This window comes from Doryrhamphus excisus, chromosome 5 (assembly GCF_030265055.1).
Source record: "Doryrhamphus excisus isolate RoL2022-K1 chromosome 5, RoL_Dexc_1.0, whole genome shotgun sequence".
Taxonomy (NCBI): Eukaryota; Metazoa; Chordata; class Actinopteri; order Syngnathiformes; family Syngnathidae; genus Doryrhamphus; species Doryrhamphus excisus.
This window is the reverse complement of record NC_080470.1, coordinates 24,929,980-24,948,134: the sequence shown is the minus strand read 5'-3', so window position 1 is coordinate 24,948,134 and position 18,155 is coordinate 24,929,980. Positions and strand designations below refer to the sequence as shown.

Sequence of the window (18,155 nt, the reverse complement as noted above, 5' to 3'; positions counted from 1 at the left end):
AGAACATTGTAGGAGCCCAACATGTACTGTACTCAGGCTGCCCCCATTGGTGGTTTAGGTCCATCTAGTGTGTGATCTCTGCCATCACCTGAGGCGATGGCAATGATGTCACTTCCTGTTTGGCACCTAGCTACATAGCTAGCATCTTTGGTATCCACAAAGACTGTACAAACATTGAGACTTGGGCCTGCTAAACACCTAGAGAACGGTACGTTTGGGGAGTATCAAACTTGTACAAAAGTAAGGAATAAGAGCAATCCCTCCAAATAAGTCCACTGGTCAGAGAAATCGCAGTAAACCAGCAGAACAGACATGGTGGCACAAGCACATAGGCAATGGTAGGAATGCAGTGCGAACGCAAGCCAGCGGGGGGCCAGGAGAGGGAGCGGTCCAGGATGGTACAAATGTCCGAATGTGAGGATGTCCTAAACACACTTGCTGCTCACAACAATCAAGCAAAGCGACTTTCAGGATGACGAAGGTAAAGATATATGAAGTACTTTCGTTACTATATACTTTCGTTGTACATGCAGGAGCATGATATTGGGTGTTAAAACACACCATTGAAGTCTTTAAGTCAATTTAAACAATATACTTCGCTCCACTGACGTTCTTTCACACACACCGACTCTTTAAATATGAATATTTAAAACTAACGTGATGACTCAACAGGAAGTAGTGTGTGGTTATTGTTGTTGCTAGTGCCAGAGATTGTGATAAAGGTGACCTTTGACCAATGACGTCTCTTGAATGGAGATGTTAATGTGGCGTTGAAACGTAGGGTTTATTTCAAGTAAAATAAATAATAATATAATATGTAACATAATACAGACACGAGAACATTTTATTTTGGAGGGCATTAATGCCTACCGGAAGTGTTTTTCCGGAATATAAATGGCAAGCCTCCTAGACATGACATGTATGTATTAGCATTATCATCATTATTAATGAATATTTATCACTGGGATTAGCGATTACGTCACTGAGACTGTAAGAACGACAAAAAGAAGAAACGTTTATTTATTGTTTGTTATTGACACCTCGGTCTGTCTCACTTTCTCTCGCCCCTCCTCCTTCGTGAATCTTCGGCTCCTTTCGGCATGCCGAAGCCAAAACAAAAAAAGGTGCTGCGTGCACATTGATATGGACTGAGTGGTTCTCCTTGGATCCTAGCTCGGTCTAACCCGGGTTAACCGGACAACCTTAGGGCCACTCACCACCCACCCACTCCCTCATCCCCTCACCCCCCACCCTGAAGGTTCTCCTCGTCGTCGGCCTGGTTCGGTTCCGTTGCAGACCACAGCGCTCCTCTGAAGGTCAGAATATTTAGTGTTCTTATTAGAATGTAAGACACGTGCATGCATGTTTGTCTTATCATGTGTCCTTTTGCTGCATGTGTCGTGTTGTTTGGTTTTTCTATTGGGGGGGGGGGTTGTCCTCGCGCAAGATGGAGGAATGACGATGGAGTGATGGGAGAGGGATGGGAGGTGGAAAATGGAGGATGCAGAAATGATGAAGCTAGAAAGATGACAATGGATTTGTATACATTTGTGCGTGTGAGTGTGCATTTATCTATATTATATCATTCTATCTATCCATATTATGTACCCATAGTCAAGGTTTGGTACCTCGGTTTTAAGGTCACGGTTCATTTCATTTTGGATACAGTAAGCGTTTCGTAACTATTAAAATGAAACATAAAAAAGCAAAATGTTAGCAGGTAGTCTCCAATAAATACAAATAATCAAAGATGCTAAGACCTATTTAAAGTAGGTCAAAACATTAACAGCTGACCTTTGTCTCATGGGCAACTTAGCACATTAGTGTACCATTTAATAACGTCCGATTGATAATGAATGTTTTTTAACTGTAGAATATGCAGAGGCCCAATAAAGAACAAGCTGCATGCCAAAAATGGCCCCTGAACCGTACTTGGGACACCTCTGGTTGACAGTTTCTTTTTAGAACAGTGCAACAATGCAGACAAGTAAGAGTTTGAAGACTGTGGATGATTATTGTATTTTAGGTCAAGTAAGTATCTTTAATGGTTGACGTTCAGGATTAATAGTTCCAGCTTGGAGTGAAAAATGGTGGCACTCTGCTTGCAGTTTATCCAAGTGTCTTTGTCCGTTTACGCATTCCACCAGGACGTTAATGACGGAAGAGGGTTAAGCTCTGGCATCTCCTTGGCACCATTGCTAGCCATTACTCCGCTAGCCAAATGCTTTTGTTTACTGAAAAGACACTCGGCTTTTAATGTGTACCGTGTGGGTGTCATGCTTTTGTATTTTTGTGTTTGTTATTGGGCCGAAACAAACACATGAGCGACCTGGTTTAGCAATGTAGGTTGAGTGCTGGCTAGCTCGTTTGATCAAAGGTGTGTCTGTTATACTGTCGGGCCAGGGGTCGGCAACCTGCGGGTCCGGAGCCACATGTGGCTCTTCAGCTTCTTTGTTGAGGCTCACTTCGCCAAGCTCTGTGATTTTTTTAATACCGAAGTAGGGGAAATTGCATTTATTAAAAGAATGCGAAATATTTGACTCACTGCAAGTCCGTGAAGGCATCGAGACTGTGTACTGAGTGCTGATTGGACGAGTAAGCAAAAGGGAAAGGGAGTTTTTAGTTGAGCCTGAAGCAGGTTACTGCAGAGTAAAATAAAACAAATTAATTAATTAACAAGAGCATCATTGACTGCTGGTCACTACTATGAGGCGGGGCGGACCTCTTGGCAGCAACTGCAGAACAATTTGTGCTGTCACTTTTATGTGTCAAAATACCAGTCCCCACATTTATCACTAGTCCGTTTTGGGAAAATAAGTCACTAAGAGGGTTTGGAAAGTTGCCAGCAAGAAAATGCAGAAATGTGTTTGCATTTTAAACAAATACGGAAACCACTGAAAAAGGCTTACAGAATTCAGTGTTTGATTTCAGAGTCGGCCTACACTTGCACGCTGCGCTTTATTTGTTACATTTTGTTATTGTAACAGGTAACATTTAAAAAAGGATTACAACTTTGACAAGTTTATAAGCTGTGTAATGTTTTGTTTTGTTTACTGGAAGAAGAGGCAAAATGGCTCTTTTGATGCTAACGGTCGTGCTAGGCTAACTGGCGATTTGCATGGAGTTTTTAGCGTACACGTGCTCATCCAATGCTAAGCTAACCTAAGCTCAGACCTCACACTCCTACTCTCGCATCCTTCCTCCTTGCCTGGGGGATGCGGTTGCCACGGTAACAGACAGTCATGGCAGAGGAGAGAAGGAGGATGTATGGGAGGAGTCATGGATGCTCTTTGTTCTTAACAAAAGGGATGATGATGATGATGATGACTTGTTGACTTCATGGATGGTGGCCATGGTAGACCATGTCTTTTCCTTGTTTGTCACTTCCTGTTTCATCTCTTCACTCCCTTGTCTCACGTGGGACATTTCCATAGCAACTGTGTGTGTGTTCGTTTGTGTGTGTGACATCAAGGACCTCTAATACATTGATGTCCTAAGTCACCATGGCAACATGGCCCCTTCCCCCAGGCATCACTCTGTGTTTGTTTATTGATCTTTCCAGTTGCTCCAGTCAGTCCGTCATTTTTTTTACCCACAATCCTCTGAGGCTCCGCCTACAGATGTGTTCAGACCACAGATAACATGTCAACATGTTTTGACTGGCAGCACACACAAAGAATAAACAGGCCCTCTTGCAGGCCGCTCATTGAAGGTCAGGCTGTAGCGTGGTGTAGCGTGGTGTAGCACTATGTAGCGTGGCGTTACGTAATGTGACGTACAGAATGTGAAAGCTAGCGAGGTAGCGATGACTGATGTGTCCCTGCGTGTGCTACAGGGGGCGCGACAGAGCGTGAAGATGACCAACCCCTTGGCGTCTTATGACCAGCTGGCCCACCAGGTAGAGGCATTGCGCAAAGAGAACTCCCACCTGAGGAGGGAGCTAGAGGACAACTCCAACCATCTTTCCAAGCTGGAGACGGAGACTTTTGGCATGAAGGTTACCGATGACACCTTGTTGTTTTGTTGACCTTAACATTAGCACAAAAAATGCTCTTTACCAAATGTAGCTTGCTTCGCTGATTTGTTTCTTGTCACCACACAGGAAGTGCTCAAGCAGCTGCAGTGTAAACTGGAGCAGGAAGCGGGAACTTTGGCGTCGTCAGGCCGCAGTGACGTGCTGCACCAACTCAAAGGTTAGAAATGTTCTCCTTGTTTTCTAATTGATAATGATGATAACGGCCAGTCCTGTTGCAGAGCTGCACATGGACCTGACCAATTACTACGAGCTGAAGCATCAAGCTCATCAAGCTCATCAAGCTCACAACTTCCGGCTGCTGGCAGACAGTCTGGGAGGGGCGGGGCCAACTGCGGCGGAGCCAGAAGATCACCTGGCTCTCCCTCCGCCCTCCTGCCCCTCCTCGACCTTGTCTGTGACGGCAAGCCGGGTGAAAGCCTCTTGCCGCAGTGGGGATGTTTCTGCCATCATGTTGCCGCACCACTTCCTGGACGGAGCCCCACCCAAAACAGCAGTCATCAGCGGGGCAGACGGACGGCTCAGTGATCATCACGTGGAGGAACTGTACAAGGAGAGGTGAGTGTATGCCACCAGGTGGCAGCACCTCCTTCATTGTGCACCTCTGATTTCTTTAACTGTAACTACGACTGGCATTGTTATCCCGCGGCAGGAACCAGCTTTTGGGAGAAATTGACCGTGAAGAGCGGGAGCGCTGCTGGTACTTCAGCCAGCTGGAGGCGCTGTCGCAGAAACTAGCACACTTGCCTCGCATCGACACGGTGAACACACGCACATGATAATACGTGTGGCACGTGTATGCACTCAGTGAGATACTGACCTTTGACCTTGTGACTGCGGTACAGTTTTCTCTGCAGATGGATCTGATCCGCCAGCAGCTGGAGTTTGAGGTCCAGCAAGTGCGCTCAGTCATGGAGGAACGCTTTGGAACCAGTGAGGAGATGATCCAGCGCACTCAGGTGACATCACAAACATCAAGCAACTTGCTGAATCAGCGCAACACAACACAATCTGGACGTGTGCGTGTGTTGCAGGTGCGTGTTGCTCGTCTGGAGCAGCTGGAGAAAGAACTGCAGGAGACCCGAGGGAGTCAGGAGAGCCAACTACAGGTCTGTCTCACACACACACACACACACACACACACACACACACACACACACACAGTCTTCACCTGCACTGTGTCTTTTATTGTGCAGCAGAAATCAGACGAACACTACACAAACATCACCGACAGGCAACAACAGCTGGCCTATACCAAGTGTGCAAATGTAGCTGGTGTGTAGAAGGCCAGAAGGTGTGGAAGAAGATGTAAAAAAAAGGTGTACAAGCAAGTGTTTAAGGTGTAAAACGAGGGGATAAGAAGGTATAAACGGTGTATCATGAGGTGTTTAAATAGGTTTAAATCAGAAGGAATTTATGAACGGGTATAAAAGTAGGTGTTTAAGAAGGTGTATAAAAGGTGTAGGACAGCGTAGAAGGATGGTACAAATCAAATTTCGTTGTATGCAATACAATGACAATAAAGGCGATTCTGATTGTGATTCTACAAGGTAGAAGGAAGTTGTATGTGGGGTACAAGGAGGTGTTTAAAAAGTTATATGAGAAAGTACATAAGAAGGTGCATAAGGTGGAGATGCATATGAAGGTCGATAAGGAGGTGTATAAAAAGGTGTAGTGGGTCTATGAAGTGTATCAAAGGTGTTTCAGGAAGTGCGGAATGCGTGTAAGACGGTGTGCGTGTATAAGGTGTAGAGGGAGGTGTACAAAAGGTGTATCAGGAAGTGTGTGTAAGAGGGGGAGGTGTAAAGGTATATGAGGAGGTGTAGATGCGGGTGATGAAAACAGTGTATAAGGAGGTGTATAAAAAGGTACCTATGGGAGGGATGTAGAAGTAGAAAAAAAAGGAGGTGTAGATGAAGATGGAGGAGGTGTCTGCAGGTGAATAATGATGCAGAAGGTGTAGTTATATAAGGAAGTGGAGAAGGAGGTGCATAAGGAGGTATATGATGGAAAAGGACGTGCATAAAAGGCTGTACAATAATGAGGTGCAGTATAAGAAGGTGTAAATGCAGAAGGTGTAGAAGGTGTATAAAAATGTCTAGAAGGTGTAGATGCAGCTGAACAAGGTGTGCAGGGGGTGTATCAAAAGGTGTAGAAGGTGTATAAAAATATTTACAAGGTGTAAAGAGGTGTAGAAGAAAGTGGAGAAGGAGGTCATTGCAGCAAACGTTCCCAGTCCAGTTCCACCTGACAAAGTGAGACAGAGCCGTGGTAAGGCCACACCCAGAAGGCGGGGTAGAGAGGTTGTGTGAAGTCGGAGGCGAAGGTGTGGATGTGGACCATGGTGTCCTGGGAAACACAATAAAAGGACAGAGAGCCAGCAGGCCAGTCCAGGTACACTCCTACTCTGTGGGAGAAAGGTCGCGGCGTGCACTGTGCCACTCTCTTGTTGTCGTGGCACGCCGAGTAACTTCCTGCGGAACATTCCAAACTCCAGGAGCTCGGGTTGTGCCCCAGCAGACAGCTGGCCACATCCCCATCCCTGGAGATGGTGTTGTAGGCCACGCCCACGTCAGCGCCGCCGCTCCACCGGACCTCCCAGTACGCCGTCTCCAGCAGGCCCTCGCGACACAGAACCTGAGGACAGTGCTGAAAGCGGTCTGGATGCTCAATGGGTCTCCGGTCCGACCAGACACGAGTCGCCTTTCTGTTGCACTCGCTGAGTTGCAGCTCGGCATTGGCCGTGTTGGGGTCAAAGGTCAAATAACAGGCAACTGGGCAAGACAGAAGTGTCATGAGAGTGTGAGTGTGCGTGTGCACGCGCACGCGCACGTGTGTGCTTACAGTTTTTTACAGAGGTTCCGTCCAACCGCTGCCTGTCCAAAGAAAGGTTGTTATGTTGTGAGCAAAAACCATGAAACCTCTTGGACGCTTTTCTGTGTCCACTCACCTGGTTGTGTCACCCCAACACAAAAGGTCCAGTGGAAGACTCGGTGAGGGTCTGTCTTCTTGATGCTGGTCTCCTACAGCATCTGAAGAACCACCGCGTCAAGCCACAGCCACTTCACAACTACACCTGCTTGAGTCAAGGTTGAGCCTCCACTGTCTCACCTGTCCCCATGGCACAGCTCCTTGATACGTCACTTCCTGTTGTCATCTCCTGGGAGACGTCCTCGTTGTCCCTCATGTCCATTTGTTCTTGTTGTGTTTCTGAAAGTGTACTCCCAGCACACTCCTGCTCTTCTGACCTTTGGTTGGGGTGTCCTGTGACCCGTTCTTCTGAGCGCTCCCTTCCTTTGGCTTTTGTTCTGGTGTTTGTATTTTCTTTTGTTCTGAAGACATTAGACATGTCCTCTTTGAACTGGTTCAAGTCGTCCTTCAGCAGACTGAGGGCAGTTCTGTTTTGTGGGTCCTCCTGGGTCAACCTGGAGTCCTTGAAGACGTTGAACAAATCCTCTTTGAAGTGGTTTAGGTCTTCCCTGAAAATCCGCATTGGACTCAAAGATCTTGTTTGCTTCTGACCCATCCTGGGTAGGACCTTGGAGCATTGTTGTCTTTCAGCTTCCTTCGGGTCATTATGTGGTTCTGTGTACCACACATGGACCACTTCGTCCTTAGGGAGACTCATTATTCCTTCCTGTTGGGAGAAAGTGACACCAGCATCAAATAGAACTAATGTGTTCTTGGTGGTTTTATCGACAAAACTGGACCAGCTCTGCTTTAGACTCTACTTTCCCTCACGCTGCTTTTTGTTTCTCCAGGAATCTCAGCTTGTTTCTGGTTTGACCCGTTTGTCCTCATTTCTGGCTGCCAGCATCGAGCAGCTCATTGGCTCACCCCTGTCACATACCAACACACACACACACACACACACATTCACACACTGTGAGTGGATACGTACATGACAGCAAGGGTATTCAGTTCAAACACAATTAATATTGAGCAATTCATTTAACATGCGCCTGTCCTGTTTGACCCTCGGCCCACACCACGGTCTGAGGAAATAGCGTGGCAGCTGATGTGAAGCCAGAAGCCAACCAATATTAAGCAGAAATTGGTGATAAAGGCTATTTTGAATGGTAAGTTTAGCTTCACAGCCCTGGCAGATGCCTTTCTCGACAAGACCAAAGTTATGTGTGCCGCTGTTAAATTGTCAAATTGTCACAAAGTACATCATCAGGAAGAAGAGAAAAGTTACTGGTGCACTGCAGTTACTTTTTAAATTGTCATTTGTACATTTGGTCCCAACTAACAAGTGTTTTTTTGTCGATTAGCTAATTTTTGCTTTGACCTGCTAGGCCAAATTTGGCCTAAGAGTTTCTAGTTATGAGCAGGCATAGCCAAGGACAGCTATTTGGGGGCTTTTATCAATGACAATGGCTCTAAATAACATTAGCTCTAACTAGGATTAGTGCGCTAGCTGGTCTCAGGGAAAGATTTTCAACACACACAAACATATGTACATTATAGCGATGAGATTTATCTTATTTATTATGTATGGTGAACAAAATTGACAGGAACAACATCAAATTAAAAGCACTAAATGAATACAGAGCCAGCATCCGCCAATACAAGCCTGCTGGACATGTTATGTTTTTCAAATATGTACGTTAGCGCATGTTCTCCCCGTGCCTGCGCGGGTTTTCTCCGGGTACTCCGGTTTCCTCCCACATTCCAAAAACATGCTAGGTTAATTGGCGACTCCAAATTGTCCATAGGTATGAATGTGAGTGTGAAAAATACAGTACAAACTCTTATCTGTACAGTTAAATGGTGGGTTCAAAGTCCGTGAAACAAGTCGCCGCTCGCATAAAACATGCACAGTGTTTGATTTACAAATTGATACAAATTATTTCATTTTAAATTTTGGTGGGGGGGGGTTTGTTGTTTTTTTTAAAATCATCGCACCTGAATGTTTCCTGCGGCCCGGTTGTTGGGGACCCATGCGCTGGGCTTTTGCACTTTTACATTTGAAAATACTAAATAAGAATGACACTTTTATCCTATTGGCTTCTCTATTTTATTATGTAAGATGAAAGTTTACATAAACAAATGTAATTGTTAAGTCATATCCAATTGAATAGTATCGTTTGTATGTTGAATTTTAAAATATATATATTTTTTACCACAAAGAGATTTACATCCCTCATTATTATAGATACAAATTTCTTTCTAGCAGTGATTAATTGTGATATATTATGAGGTAACTATGGACAAAATGTGATTAATCATGATTCACCATTCAGTTAAATTGGTCACGGTTTGTAAAGGGCTATCACTGGGTCATATTCTGTTCCTAATAGTTTGGCCACCTATATGAAAGGGTCCTGTGGCGAGCGCTTCTTCCTCCTCCTTCTGACTCAGGCTGGTTGCCACGGAGATGAGCTGGGCAGTGATTGGCTGTCAGCAGGCTGCACAGTGGGTGCAGCGCGTCGCAGAATGCTAAAAAGCTGAGAGGCGACGAGGTCACGTCCTCGTTAGCCAGTCAGCCACTTCCTGTTCCTACTTCAATCCAAAAATGCAGCAGGTCAAAGGTCATCATAATTGTTACGCACCATGCCTCCTCTTTGACCTTGTGCATCTTGCAGTAAAATGTCTCCCTGTGTACATTGTTCAATGTGCACTGATGAAAAATGCCACATTATCGCTCATTCAACACACACACACACACACACACACATTGCACATGACTGCCGAGATGTTGTGTGGTGAGATAGATAGAGCGGGTGAGTATGTATGTGTGTTTGAAGTGGATTGTTTGTGCATAAAGTGGAACATTTCTACGTTCACGTCAAGTATCAACATCATTCTACACCAATTGATTCCAAATCTCACTGAGGAGCAATCAATGTGTTCTTCCGCTGTCTGTTTGCATAGCTGTCGGGTGCAGAGAGGCCCCCTGCTGGAGAAGCAGATAACAGCACTTCGGCAGGAACAGAAGGGGCAACAGACGGAGCCAGCAAGGTAGCCAATCAGCTTTCTGTAAGCATTCACAAGGCAGGATGTTAATGCTCGACAATGACGATGTGAATCTTCTGAATGCTGATCACACCCTGAAAGCCAGTCTGATGAAGGTCACGGGAAATTATATCCACCAATTGTAGCCTATTTAAAACAACATGGTCATTGAAGCAGAAGGACTTGGGTTTTGTCTGGTATCAGCAGTCTATGAAGCAGACAGAACGCAAACTGTTGACCTTTAACCCCTGTAGGTGGAGATGGTGTTCTGGCTGCTGTCCATGTTGGCCAACAGAGACAAGGAGGAAATGTCTCGAACTCTCCTGGCCCTTTCCAGCTCTCAGGACAGCTGCGTTGCCATGAGGAAATCTGGCTGCGTCCCCCTACTGGTCCAGATCCTTCATGAGGCTCCAGGCGGTGGTGGTGGAACAGGGGAGGCAGCTGCTGGTGGCCCAACACCGTGCTGCAGCCGTGAGGCCAAGTCCTGGGCTAGCGCCGCCCTGCACAACATCATCTACTCCCAGCAGGATGAGGGCCAGGCCCGCCGGGAGATGAGGGTTTTGCACATGCTGGAGCAAATCCGAACTTACTGTGACAGCGGCTGGGATTGGATCGAGAACCACACCGAGGCTTTACCTGGCCAAACCAGAATCACAGGTACAAGTCCTTGACAAGTCCTTCTTGTAGATCAGTCCAAGAGCCAACCAAACAGAGTTCAAGAAATCTTCATTTTTTTCTATTTTGATTTTTTTGGCAGATATTCCCGAACCCGTAGACCCTCAGATCTGTCAGGCCATATGTGCCATCATGAAGCTTTCCTTTGAAGAAGAGTTCCGTCGAGCAATGAATGAACTAGGTGGGTAAAACACTCAAAGATGCCCAGAACCTTCTAGATCAGCTGCTGAGATTCCTGCACTATCTTCCAGGTGGACTGCAGGTGGTGGCGGATCTGATCCACCTAGACCAAGAAATGTACGGTATGCAGAATGACCCCATCAACATGGCGCTGCGGCGCTACGCGGGCATGGCTTTGACAAATCTCACCTTTGGGGACGTGGTCAACAAGGTATCATTTTCAAGCAAAGTTGGACACATCGCATCATCAGTTCTACCCATGTCAAACCCATGGTGCTGTGCTCAATTTCTGTGTCCTTCATTGCCCCCCCCGCAGGCCACTCTGTGCTCCAAGAAGAGTTGCCTCCAGGCTCTGGTGTCCCAATTGGGCTCAGACAACGAGGAGCTCCACCAGGTGGTCTCCAGCATCCTTAGGAACCTATCTTGGCGGGCCGACATCAGCAGCAAGCGGGTTTTGCGAGACATTGGTTGCGTATCCGCTCTGATGGCGTGCGCCCTGCAGGCCACCAAGGTAGCTGTCAAGCGCATGATAAACATTGCCCAAGATTTGTTTATAGAACATGGTAGAGACAAATTCCATAATATGTTGCCATGAGTTTGATTGATCAATGTTCATCCAAGGATTATTCTTATCCCAAGCTAGGCTAAACACACCCTCACTGCTTCCTCCTTTCCAGGAGTCTACCTTGAAGAGTCTGCTGAGTGCTCTGTGGAATCTGTCGGCTCACAGCATGAACAACAAGGAGGCGGTGTGTGCGGTGGACGGTGCGCTGGGCTTCTTGGTCAGCACACTGACATACCGCTGTCAGACCAACTCTCTTGCCATCATCGAAAGCGGAGGCGGGATACTGCGAAACGTGTCGAGTCTGGTGGCCGCACGAGAAGATTATAGGTGTGTTTGTATGGACTTTTGTCATGTTTTACTTGTTGTCCTTCCCACAATTTGCTGTCCTGATGATCTTGTCACTATACAAGAAGAAAGACTGAACTCTGAATGGACCAGCAGGGATGACAATCGTACTTTGAAATGATGACATGTTTTCTTTTTTAGGCAAGTCCTACGGGATCACAACTGCCTCCAGACTCTACTGCAGCATCTCCGCTCACATAGCCTGACCATCGTCAGCAATGCTTGTGGAACACTTTGGAACCTCTCTGCCAGAAGTCCCAAAGATCAGGAACTGCTGTGGAACCTGGGTGCAGTTAGCATGCTGCGCAACCTCATCCACTCCAAACATAAAATGATCGCCATGGGCAGTGCCGCAGCTTTGAGGAACCTCCTGACCAATCGACCCCCCAAGTACAAGGATGCTTCTGTGCTCTCCCCGGGCTCGTGCGTGCCCTCACTGTACATGAGGAAGCAGAGGGCCCTTGAGGCAGAGCTGGATGCCAAACACCTCACTGAGACCTTTGACACCCTGGACAAACAGAATCCCAAGCATTTGAGCTTCAACAAGCAGCTGCGCCACATTGAAAGTTTGGCCAAGGATTATGCGTCCGATTCCGGTTGCTTTGATGACGAAGAAGCCCCCATCGTCTCCAGTAGTCTGGACACTGGAAGTTTCTCCATGTTGTCCATGTACCTCACCAACTCCAACTTTATACAAAGCCGTAAGCAGGACAATGAACCTGAGAGGGACGTGGACCCGCCTCAGATGGACAGGAGACAGGGTGCATCTGATGATGCTGTGTCTGCTGCTGCTGAGAAGCTAGCCAAGAAGATCACCAACACAGTTGCTAAAATTGACAGATTAGTGGACGACATAACCATGCACACATCCTCCGAGGACAGTTTTAGTCTCAGCTCTGAAGATCACTTGGCAGATTGGCCTTACAGATTGGACGAGCTAAATGAAGCTCGTGCTAAGTCTTGTTCCCCCTGCCGTCTCTCAGATACTAGCAGCTTGGCCCAAAGAGAGCGCCTCAGCAGGGCACATGCTTTACTGCGACTCAAAAGCACTCATACAAGTGTATCCACAGACAGCCTAAACAGCGGCAGCACCAGTGATGGCTACTGTGGCAGCAAAGACCAAGTCCGACCGGCCCCAAAAACTCTCATCCTCCAACAACGACCAAACCAACTCGATCTGAAGGTGGCTCATCGAGAATTCCTCAACACGCAACCTGCCATCTTGAGTGAGACGTCCCAGCAAGATATTCCAGAGAGAGATTCTGTGGATAATAAAGAAATTGCTTTAGAGCTCATGAACAAAGATACAGAAAAGAACCAGGATCCCCCAGTGCAAACACCTGTGAGTGTGTCCACTAAAGTCTCATCTGACGTCAGCATGACCTCCATAAAACTCTCTCCTTCATATCAACAGGTCCCTCTTATTCAGAGTGTAGCTAAATTTGGCGTAGCAAAGACTGCAATTAACGTTCAGGCAGCTGAAGCCATGAGGAGACAAGCCTGGGTGCCCACTGTGATGACTGGGGGCAGCATGACCAAATTTTCTCCAATGGCATCTAGTAGAAGTCCAACCATTGGGACCATGGAGACAGTCCAGAAATACTCGGTGGAGAACACGCCAATATGCTTCTCTCGATGCAGCTCCTTGTCCTCCCTGTCTTCTGGGGATGGAGCGCTAGATGGACAAAGTGACAATGAATTGGAAAGTGACTCCTCACTTGAAATCATTGAAGTTGAAGATGGAGAAAACTTAAAGAGGGCTGAAGAGGATGAAACCTTGGAGGATCTGAGTGACAGCCAGTTGCTCTTGACTGACTCAAAAACCTTCCCCAGCAAAGAGACCGATCCCATTGGGATTCAGTGTCCCGTCAAAAGGGAAAAGGTATTCCTCAGGGGCTCTTCACCAGCACTATTAGAAGACAGATCACCTTCTAGTTCTTCTGAGAACTACATCCATGAGACGCCGCTGGTCATGAGTCGTTGCAGTTCAGTCAGTTCATTGGGCAGTTTTGAGTCTCCGTCCATAGCCAGCTCAATTCAAAGTGATCCCTGCAGTGAGATGATCGATGGAACCATCAGCCCGAGCGATCTTCCGGACAGCCCCGGCCAAACCATGCCTCCCAGTCGAAGCAAGACTCCGTGTTGCGGTGAAACCAATGGAGCAGAAGTTCAGACAGCAGGATTGGCGGGTCAGTGGGAAAACAGTCTGCGGAAGTTAATGGAGGTCACCGACTCCAAGGACAGGTTTAACCTTCCCCCTGACTTGGACACAATGATCTACTTCACTGTGGAAAAGCCCACAGAGAATTTCTCTTGTGCATCCAGTTTGAGTGCTTTGCCGCTTCATGAGCACTACATCCAGAAAGATGTGGAGCTCAAACTGACCCCCCTGCTCCAACAAAGTGACAGCAACCTAGATCTACACGATAACGATGAGCAGGGGCTGGACAATGGAGAGAGATACAGTGAAGGCAACTCTGATGACGACATAGAGATTCTAAAGGAATGTATCAACTCAGCAATGCCATCAAAATTCAGGAAGGTTAGACCTTCACTGATGACCAACATTCCTCCTCATTTTCTCACTTCACAGAAAGCATTACATCTTCCTGTGTACATGATGCTCCCAAATGGGAAAACCCAGTTGTGTCCTGGGAGGAGGATTGTGATCCCACAGAAGGACATCAAGTTTGATGATTCATCCATCACCGATTCCGTTGAAGGTACACCAGCCAACTTCTCCAGCACAACTTCACTGAGTGACGAAACCCTTCAGTACTCGGTAAAAGACTGCAGGGCAAAGCCCCTTTCCAAGCACGGAATACTTGACGAGGAGGCAAAGAGGATTGAAGACTTGAGGATATTCTCCCACTTCCACAAACCAAACAAGGTGGGTTACCAGCCTGTGATTCCAACAGGCCGCTCAACGAAACATGTCATTCCCACCCACAAGGTGCTGATGCAGAGCAAAGAAGTGGCCGACAGAGTCGCCAGCCAGAGAAATCGCGATCACTCGCCAAGTCATCAGAAGAAAATGAAATGTCAGGGCTCCCCGGGGAAGCTGGAACTACCTGTTATAAAACAGAACTCGGAATGTAGCGCCAATCAGGAAGGGCAAAAGCGAAATGGAGGACACGAGGAAGAAGACTGCAAACACATGAGCAGAACCCGGATCAGGGAAGGCGGTAGAAATTCTCTCTCTCGAAGCATGACCAACATCGGTCGGGTGGGTGTTTCCCAAGCAAAGTCAAGAGGATTTCACCGACTAAAACAAAACCTGATTAAGGATGAATCGCCTGCATGCTACTCACTGAGCTCATCACTGAGTTCACTCAGCGATGCGGAATTTGAGGACCATAAATCTCACCAGGTATGGTACAAAAACAGGCACAACAAAAGCCTTAACATGTTGCAAGCCAAACCCTTGAGCATCCACAGCCAGTTTGACGAGCCAAGTTCTCCAAGTTCTGTCAGCATGGATTCAGAGGACGACCTCCTTCAGAAATGCATCACATCCGCCATGCCCAAACAGAGACGAAAGATGACCGCTAGGAAGAAGAAAGCAGAGAACAACCCAAAACAAGTGCAGAAGGCTTCTGAATGCTGGAACATGGACGAGGACAGTGATGACATGGCGTGGGACAAAGACTCAGACCTCAACAGTGTGGAATGGAGAGCCATTCAAGAAGGCGCTAATTCTGTTGTGACGGGACTTCAAGCTTCCAAGTCTCAGGAGCTCTCTTCTGAAGAAACCGAATCAGTCATGTCGTTCATGTCAACATCCAGCTTCACGCCCAAAGAAAAAAAGTTTGCTAAAGATAAAAAGGCTAACAAACCTCTGGACTTTGCGCAGCGGAAGCCAGTCCCAAACTTGCCAGTGGTATTCAGGGGCAGAACAGTGATTTACACTCCGAAAAAAGAGACGGCTCCATCGCAGAGACCGCCACCCAGGAAAGCAGTGACTAAGGCGGATGCTCCAAAGAACCCCGAACTTGCTCAGCACAGATCGAAGAGCCTTCACCGATTAGGAAAACCCCAGGACACTGAACTGTCTTTGCCAAAGAGGAGCTCGACTCCGCCTCCAAGGATACCAAAAAGTTCTTCCTCTGGTTCATCACAAAGTTCTACACCATCTAAACAGTCACAGAAGAAGCAGATATCGCCAACCCAGACAACAAACAGGTCAATTCAGAAAAAGAATGGCACACCCGCAAGTAGCCCCCCAGCTAACAGCCCCCCTGAAAGAAAGGGGCGCTCTCCTGTTGTCAGCCAAGTTGACAAATCACCACCCCCTAAAACACAGAAGTCACCGGTTAGAATCCCTTTTATGCAAAATTCTGTGAGGCAGGCAAGACCTCTTTCACCTCTGGTAACCAACCAGGTGACCAGCAGACAAAACCAAGTCAGCGGGAAAAGAATCATTCCCGCGAATCGATTTGACCTGGTCAGGATGAGTTCAGTTCATTCAAGTGGTGGTGAGTTGGACTCGAATGGATTCTTGAGACAGCTGACCTTCATCAAGGAATCTAAGAATGGACTAAAACGTGACACTCCACGCAACATGTCCCGAGGCCAGAATGGTTCCCCTCAACGTGGAGTTCCAGGGCCCTCAGCAGTCTTTCTTTGCTCATCCCGCTGTCAGGAGCTTAAGGCAGCTGCCCAGTTTCAGCGAAAAGCCACAGGAAAGGGCGCTGGACAAGCACAGCAAGTCCAGAGACCGCAGCCGGGACCTCAGAAGCAGCCCACAAATATCTCTAGGGCAACCTCCAGTGAGCGAGACCTATCTGAAAGACGTCCAGCCAGGAGAACCAGCTCAGAAAGCCCCTGCAGGGTAGCCCAACGGAACGGGCCGCCCAGAATTTGGGGAGCGAGACAGAAGCAGGACAAAGAAACATTTAAGCGTCATTCCTCATCTCCAAGCATTAACATCCTTAGTCGAGTGACCAGCCGTTCTTCCCTCCGATCGTCATCTTCCGATTCAAGCGGCAGAGCGAAAAGCGAAGATGATACAAAGAAGAAAGGGCAGAGATCTCTCCTTAATGATAGGGTCACCTGGAGGAGGATCAGGGATGAAGATGTCCCTCACATCCTGAAAAGCACTCTGCCAGCCAACGCGCTACCCCTGGTGCCTTCACCACAAGGGGACAAGCCAAAAGCAGCGGCTCTTCCAGGGAAACTGCCAACCATACTTTTGGCATCACGCAGTATGAGCGATGCAACGGTTCAGACTGAAGATATCTCAAATAACAAAATCAACTCTAGCACCTCTCCGACGGGGGAATCTGCTCCCATAATACCAGAGGATGTGGCCCGACGAACACTCCACAGACATGTCCAAGATGGAGAATCTGATGGCACCCTGAAGAGTCACAGCATCGCCTCCACTGGAAAATCAGATGGGCATGTTGGAGGACCCGTCCATTTCCGTCAAGGATGCCCAAGCAAGGCAGCCAGGGTTACTCCATTCAACTATACACCTAGCCCCACAGCGGCCCTGCAAGACGCTCAGGGCCAAGCGACTAACCAGACCACCCATAAGTCTGAAGTGGACGTTTGAGGAAAGACATTAGAAGAAACTGTCATGGGCTAGTGTTTTCCTTGGGTTCTGATTTTTCTCTCCAGTCGGCTGCATCCAGGCTTGAACACCACCAAAGCTTCCATCTACTCTACCTGACGTCTTAGGCTTAGTGTCCGTGGGGGTTCAGGCTGGCCAGGGTAACGGGAAGTGATACCTTTTTGTACTAGTTTTTATATTTGTAGAATACTCATTGCCTGCTAGAAATGTAGTCAACATACAAATCACATGAACAGTATGCAAACTTTTGAAGTGGGTGAGGCCAACTGTGTGTGAGACTCTCACCACAAACTAAGTCAGATGACATGTCAAGTGTGTTGGACAATTTGCTTACACCGACATGCTCGTTTAGTTCATTGTCGATTGGCTTCTTTTATGCAGTGTTAGCAACATTGTGTTTGATCTGAAGCATCCAGTGAACACTGATGAGTTATTGACCGTGGTTCATTATAGCAGCCTTGCTGGTAATCCTCTCATCAAATTTGTAAATAATAATGCAGTATTAAAAAACAGCATGCTGATGCATTTGCTGACATAAGTCTAACCTAGCCGTGGGTCTGTCCTGTACATTAAGAGGGCATGACCCTGAAGTCCTTTAATGTATTCCTATCTGCTTCAGTGTGTTTCCGTCAAAGTAGAACCGCCATGAATATTCTCTGTAGTCGTACCATCACTCACCAAATGGAGGATCATTGCTCCTTGTGCATGTTTCACAACCAGAACCGGTGGAGGTCCAATAAAGCCACCACAAGGTCAAGAACAGCTCAGTCAAATGTCTTCCTTTTTTTCTTCATTAATAAAATCTGGTTAAAGATGTTTCTGTA

At 47.2% G+C, this 18,155-nt stretch overlaps 2 protein-coding genes across 2 annotated transcripts; one reads left to right on the top strand and one right to left on the bottom strand.

The window, feature by feature from the left end:
* The first annotated feature begins 1,456 nt into the window (after nucleotides 1-1,456).
* apc2 (APC regulator of WNT signaling pathway 2) lies at nucleotides 1,457-18,147 on the top strand. The gene is made up of 14 exons (XM_058073964.1): nucleotides 1,457-1,556; nucleotides 3,836-3,997; nucleotides 4,103-4,193; nucleotides 4,255-4,591; nucleotides 4,686-4,794; nucleotides 4,879-4,992; nucleotides 5,068-5,142; nucleotides 9,911-9,997; nucleotides 10,246-10,648; nucleotides 10,749-10,847; nucleotides 10,918-11,057; nucleotides 11,163-11,357; nucleotides 11,524-11,738; nucleotides 11,898-18,147. The coding sequence occupies exons 1-14, from the start codon at nucleotides 1,470-1,472 to the stop codon at nucleotides 17,311-17,313; spliced, it is 7,530 nt and encodes a 2,509-aa protein (XP_057929947.1). The 5' UTR covers nucleotides 1,457-1,469; the 3' UTR covers nucleotides 17,314-18,147.
* LOC131129968 (tripartite motif-containing protein 14-like) lies at nucleotides 5,207-7,780 on the bottom strand. Its single transcript, XM_058073971.1, has 4 exons — nucleotides 7,145-7,780; nucleotides 6,984-7,065; nucleotides 6,878-6,909; nucleotides 5,207-6,807 (listed from the first exon to the last, which is right to left on the bottom strand). Exons 1-4 carry the CDS (start codon nucleotides 7,659-7,661, stop codon nucleotides 6,248-6,250), a joined length of 1,191 nt encoding a protein of 396 aa, XP_057929954.1. The 5' UTR covers nucleotides 7,662-7,780; the 3' UTR covers nucleotides 5,207-6,247.
* Nucleotides 18,148-18,155: the final 8 nt, after the last annotated feature.

Bases quoted from the DNA above. Each gene is read 5' to 3' on its own strand.
- apc2 (XM_058073964.1), top strand. From the start codon at position 1,470: ATGGGAGAGGGATGGGAGGTGGAAAATGGAGGATGCAGAAATGATGAA. The intron at 5,143-9,910 runs GTCTGTCTCACA...CTGTTTGCATAG, and splicing joins GTCAGGAGAGCCAACTACAG to CTGTCGGGTGCAGAGAGGCC. The intron at 11,358-11,523 runs GTAGCTGTCAAG...CCTCCTTTCCAG, and splicing joins GCGCCCTGCAGGCCACCAAG to GAGTCTACCTTGAAGAGTCT.
- LOC131129968 (XM_058073971.1), bottom strand. From the start codon at position 7,661: ATGAGTCTCCCTAAGGACGAAGTGGTCCATGTGTGGTACACAGAACCA. The intron at 7,066-7,144 runs GTGAGACAGTGG...GTGGTTCTTCAG, and splicing joins GAGCTGTGCCATGGGGACAG to ATGCTGTAGGAGACCAGCAT. The intron at 6,910-6,983 runs GTGAGTGGACAC...TTCTTTGGACAG, and splicing joins TGTTGGGGTGACACAACCAG to GCAGCGGTTGGACGGAACCT.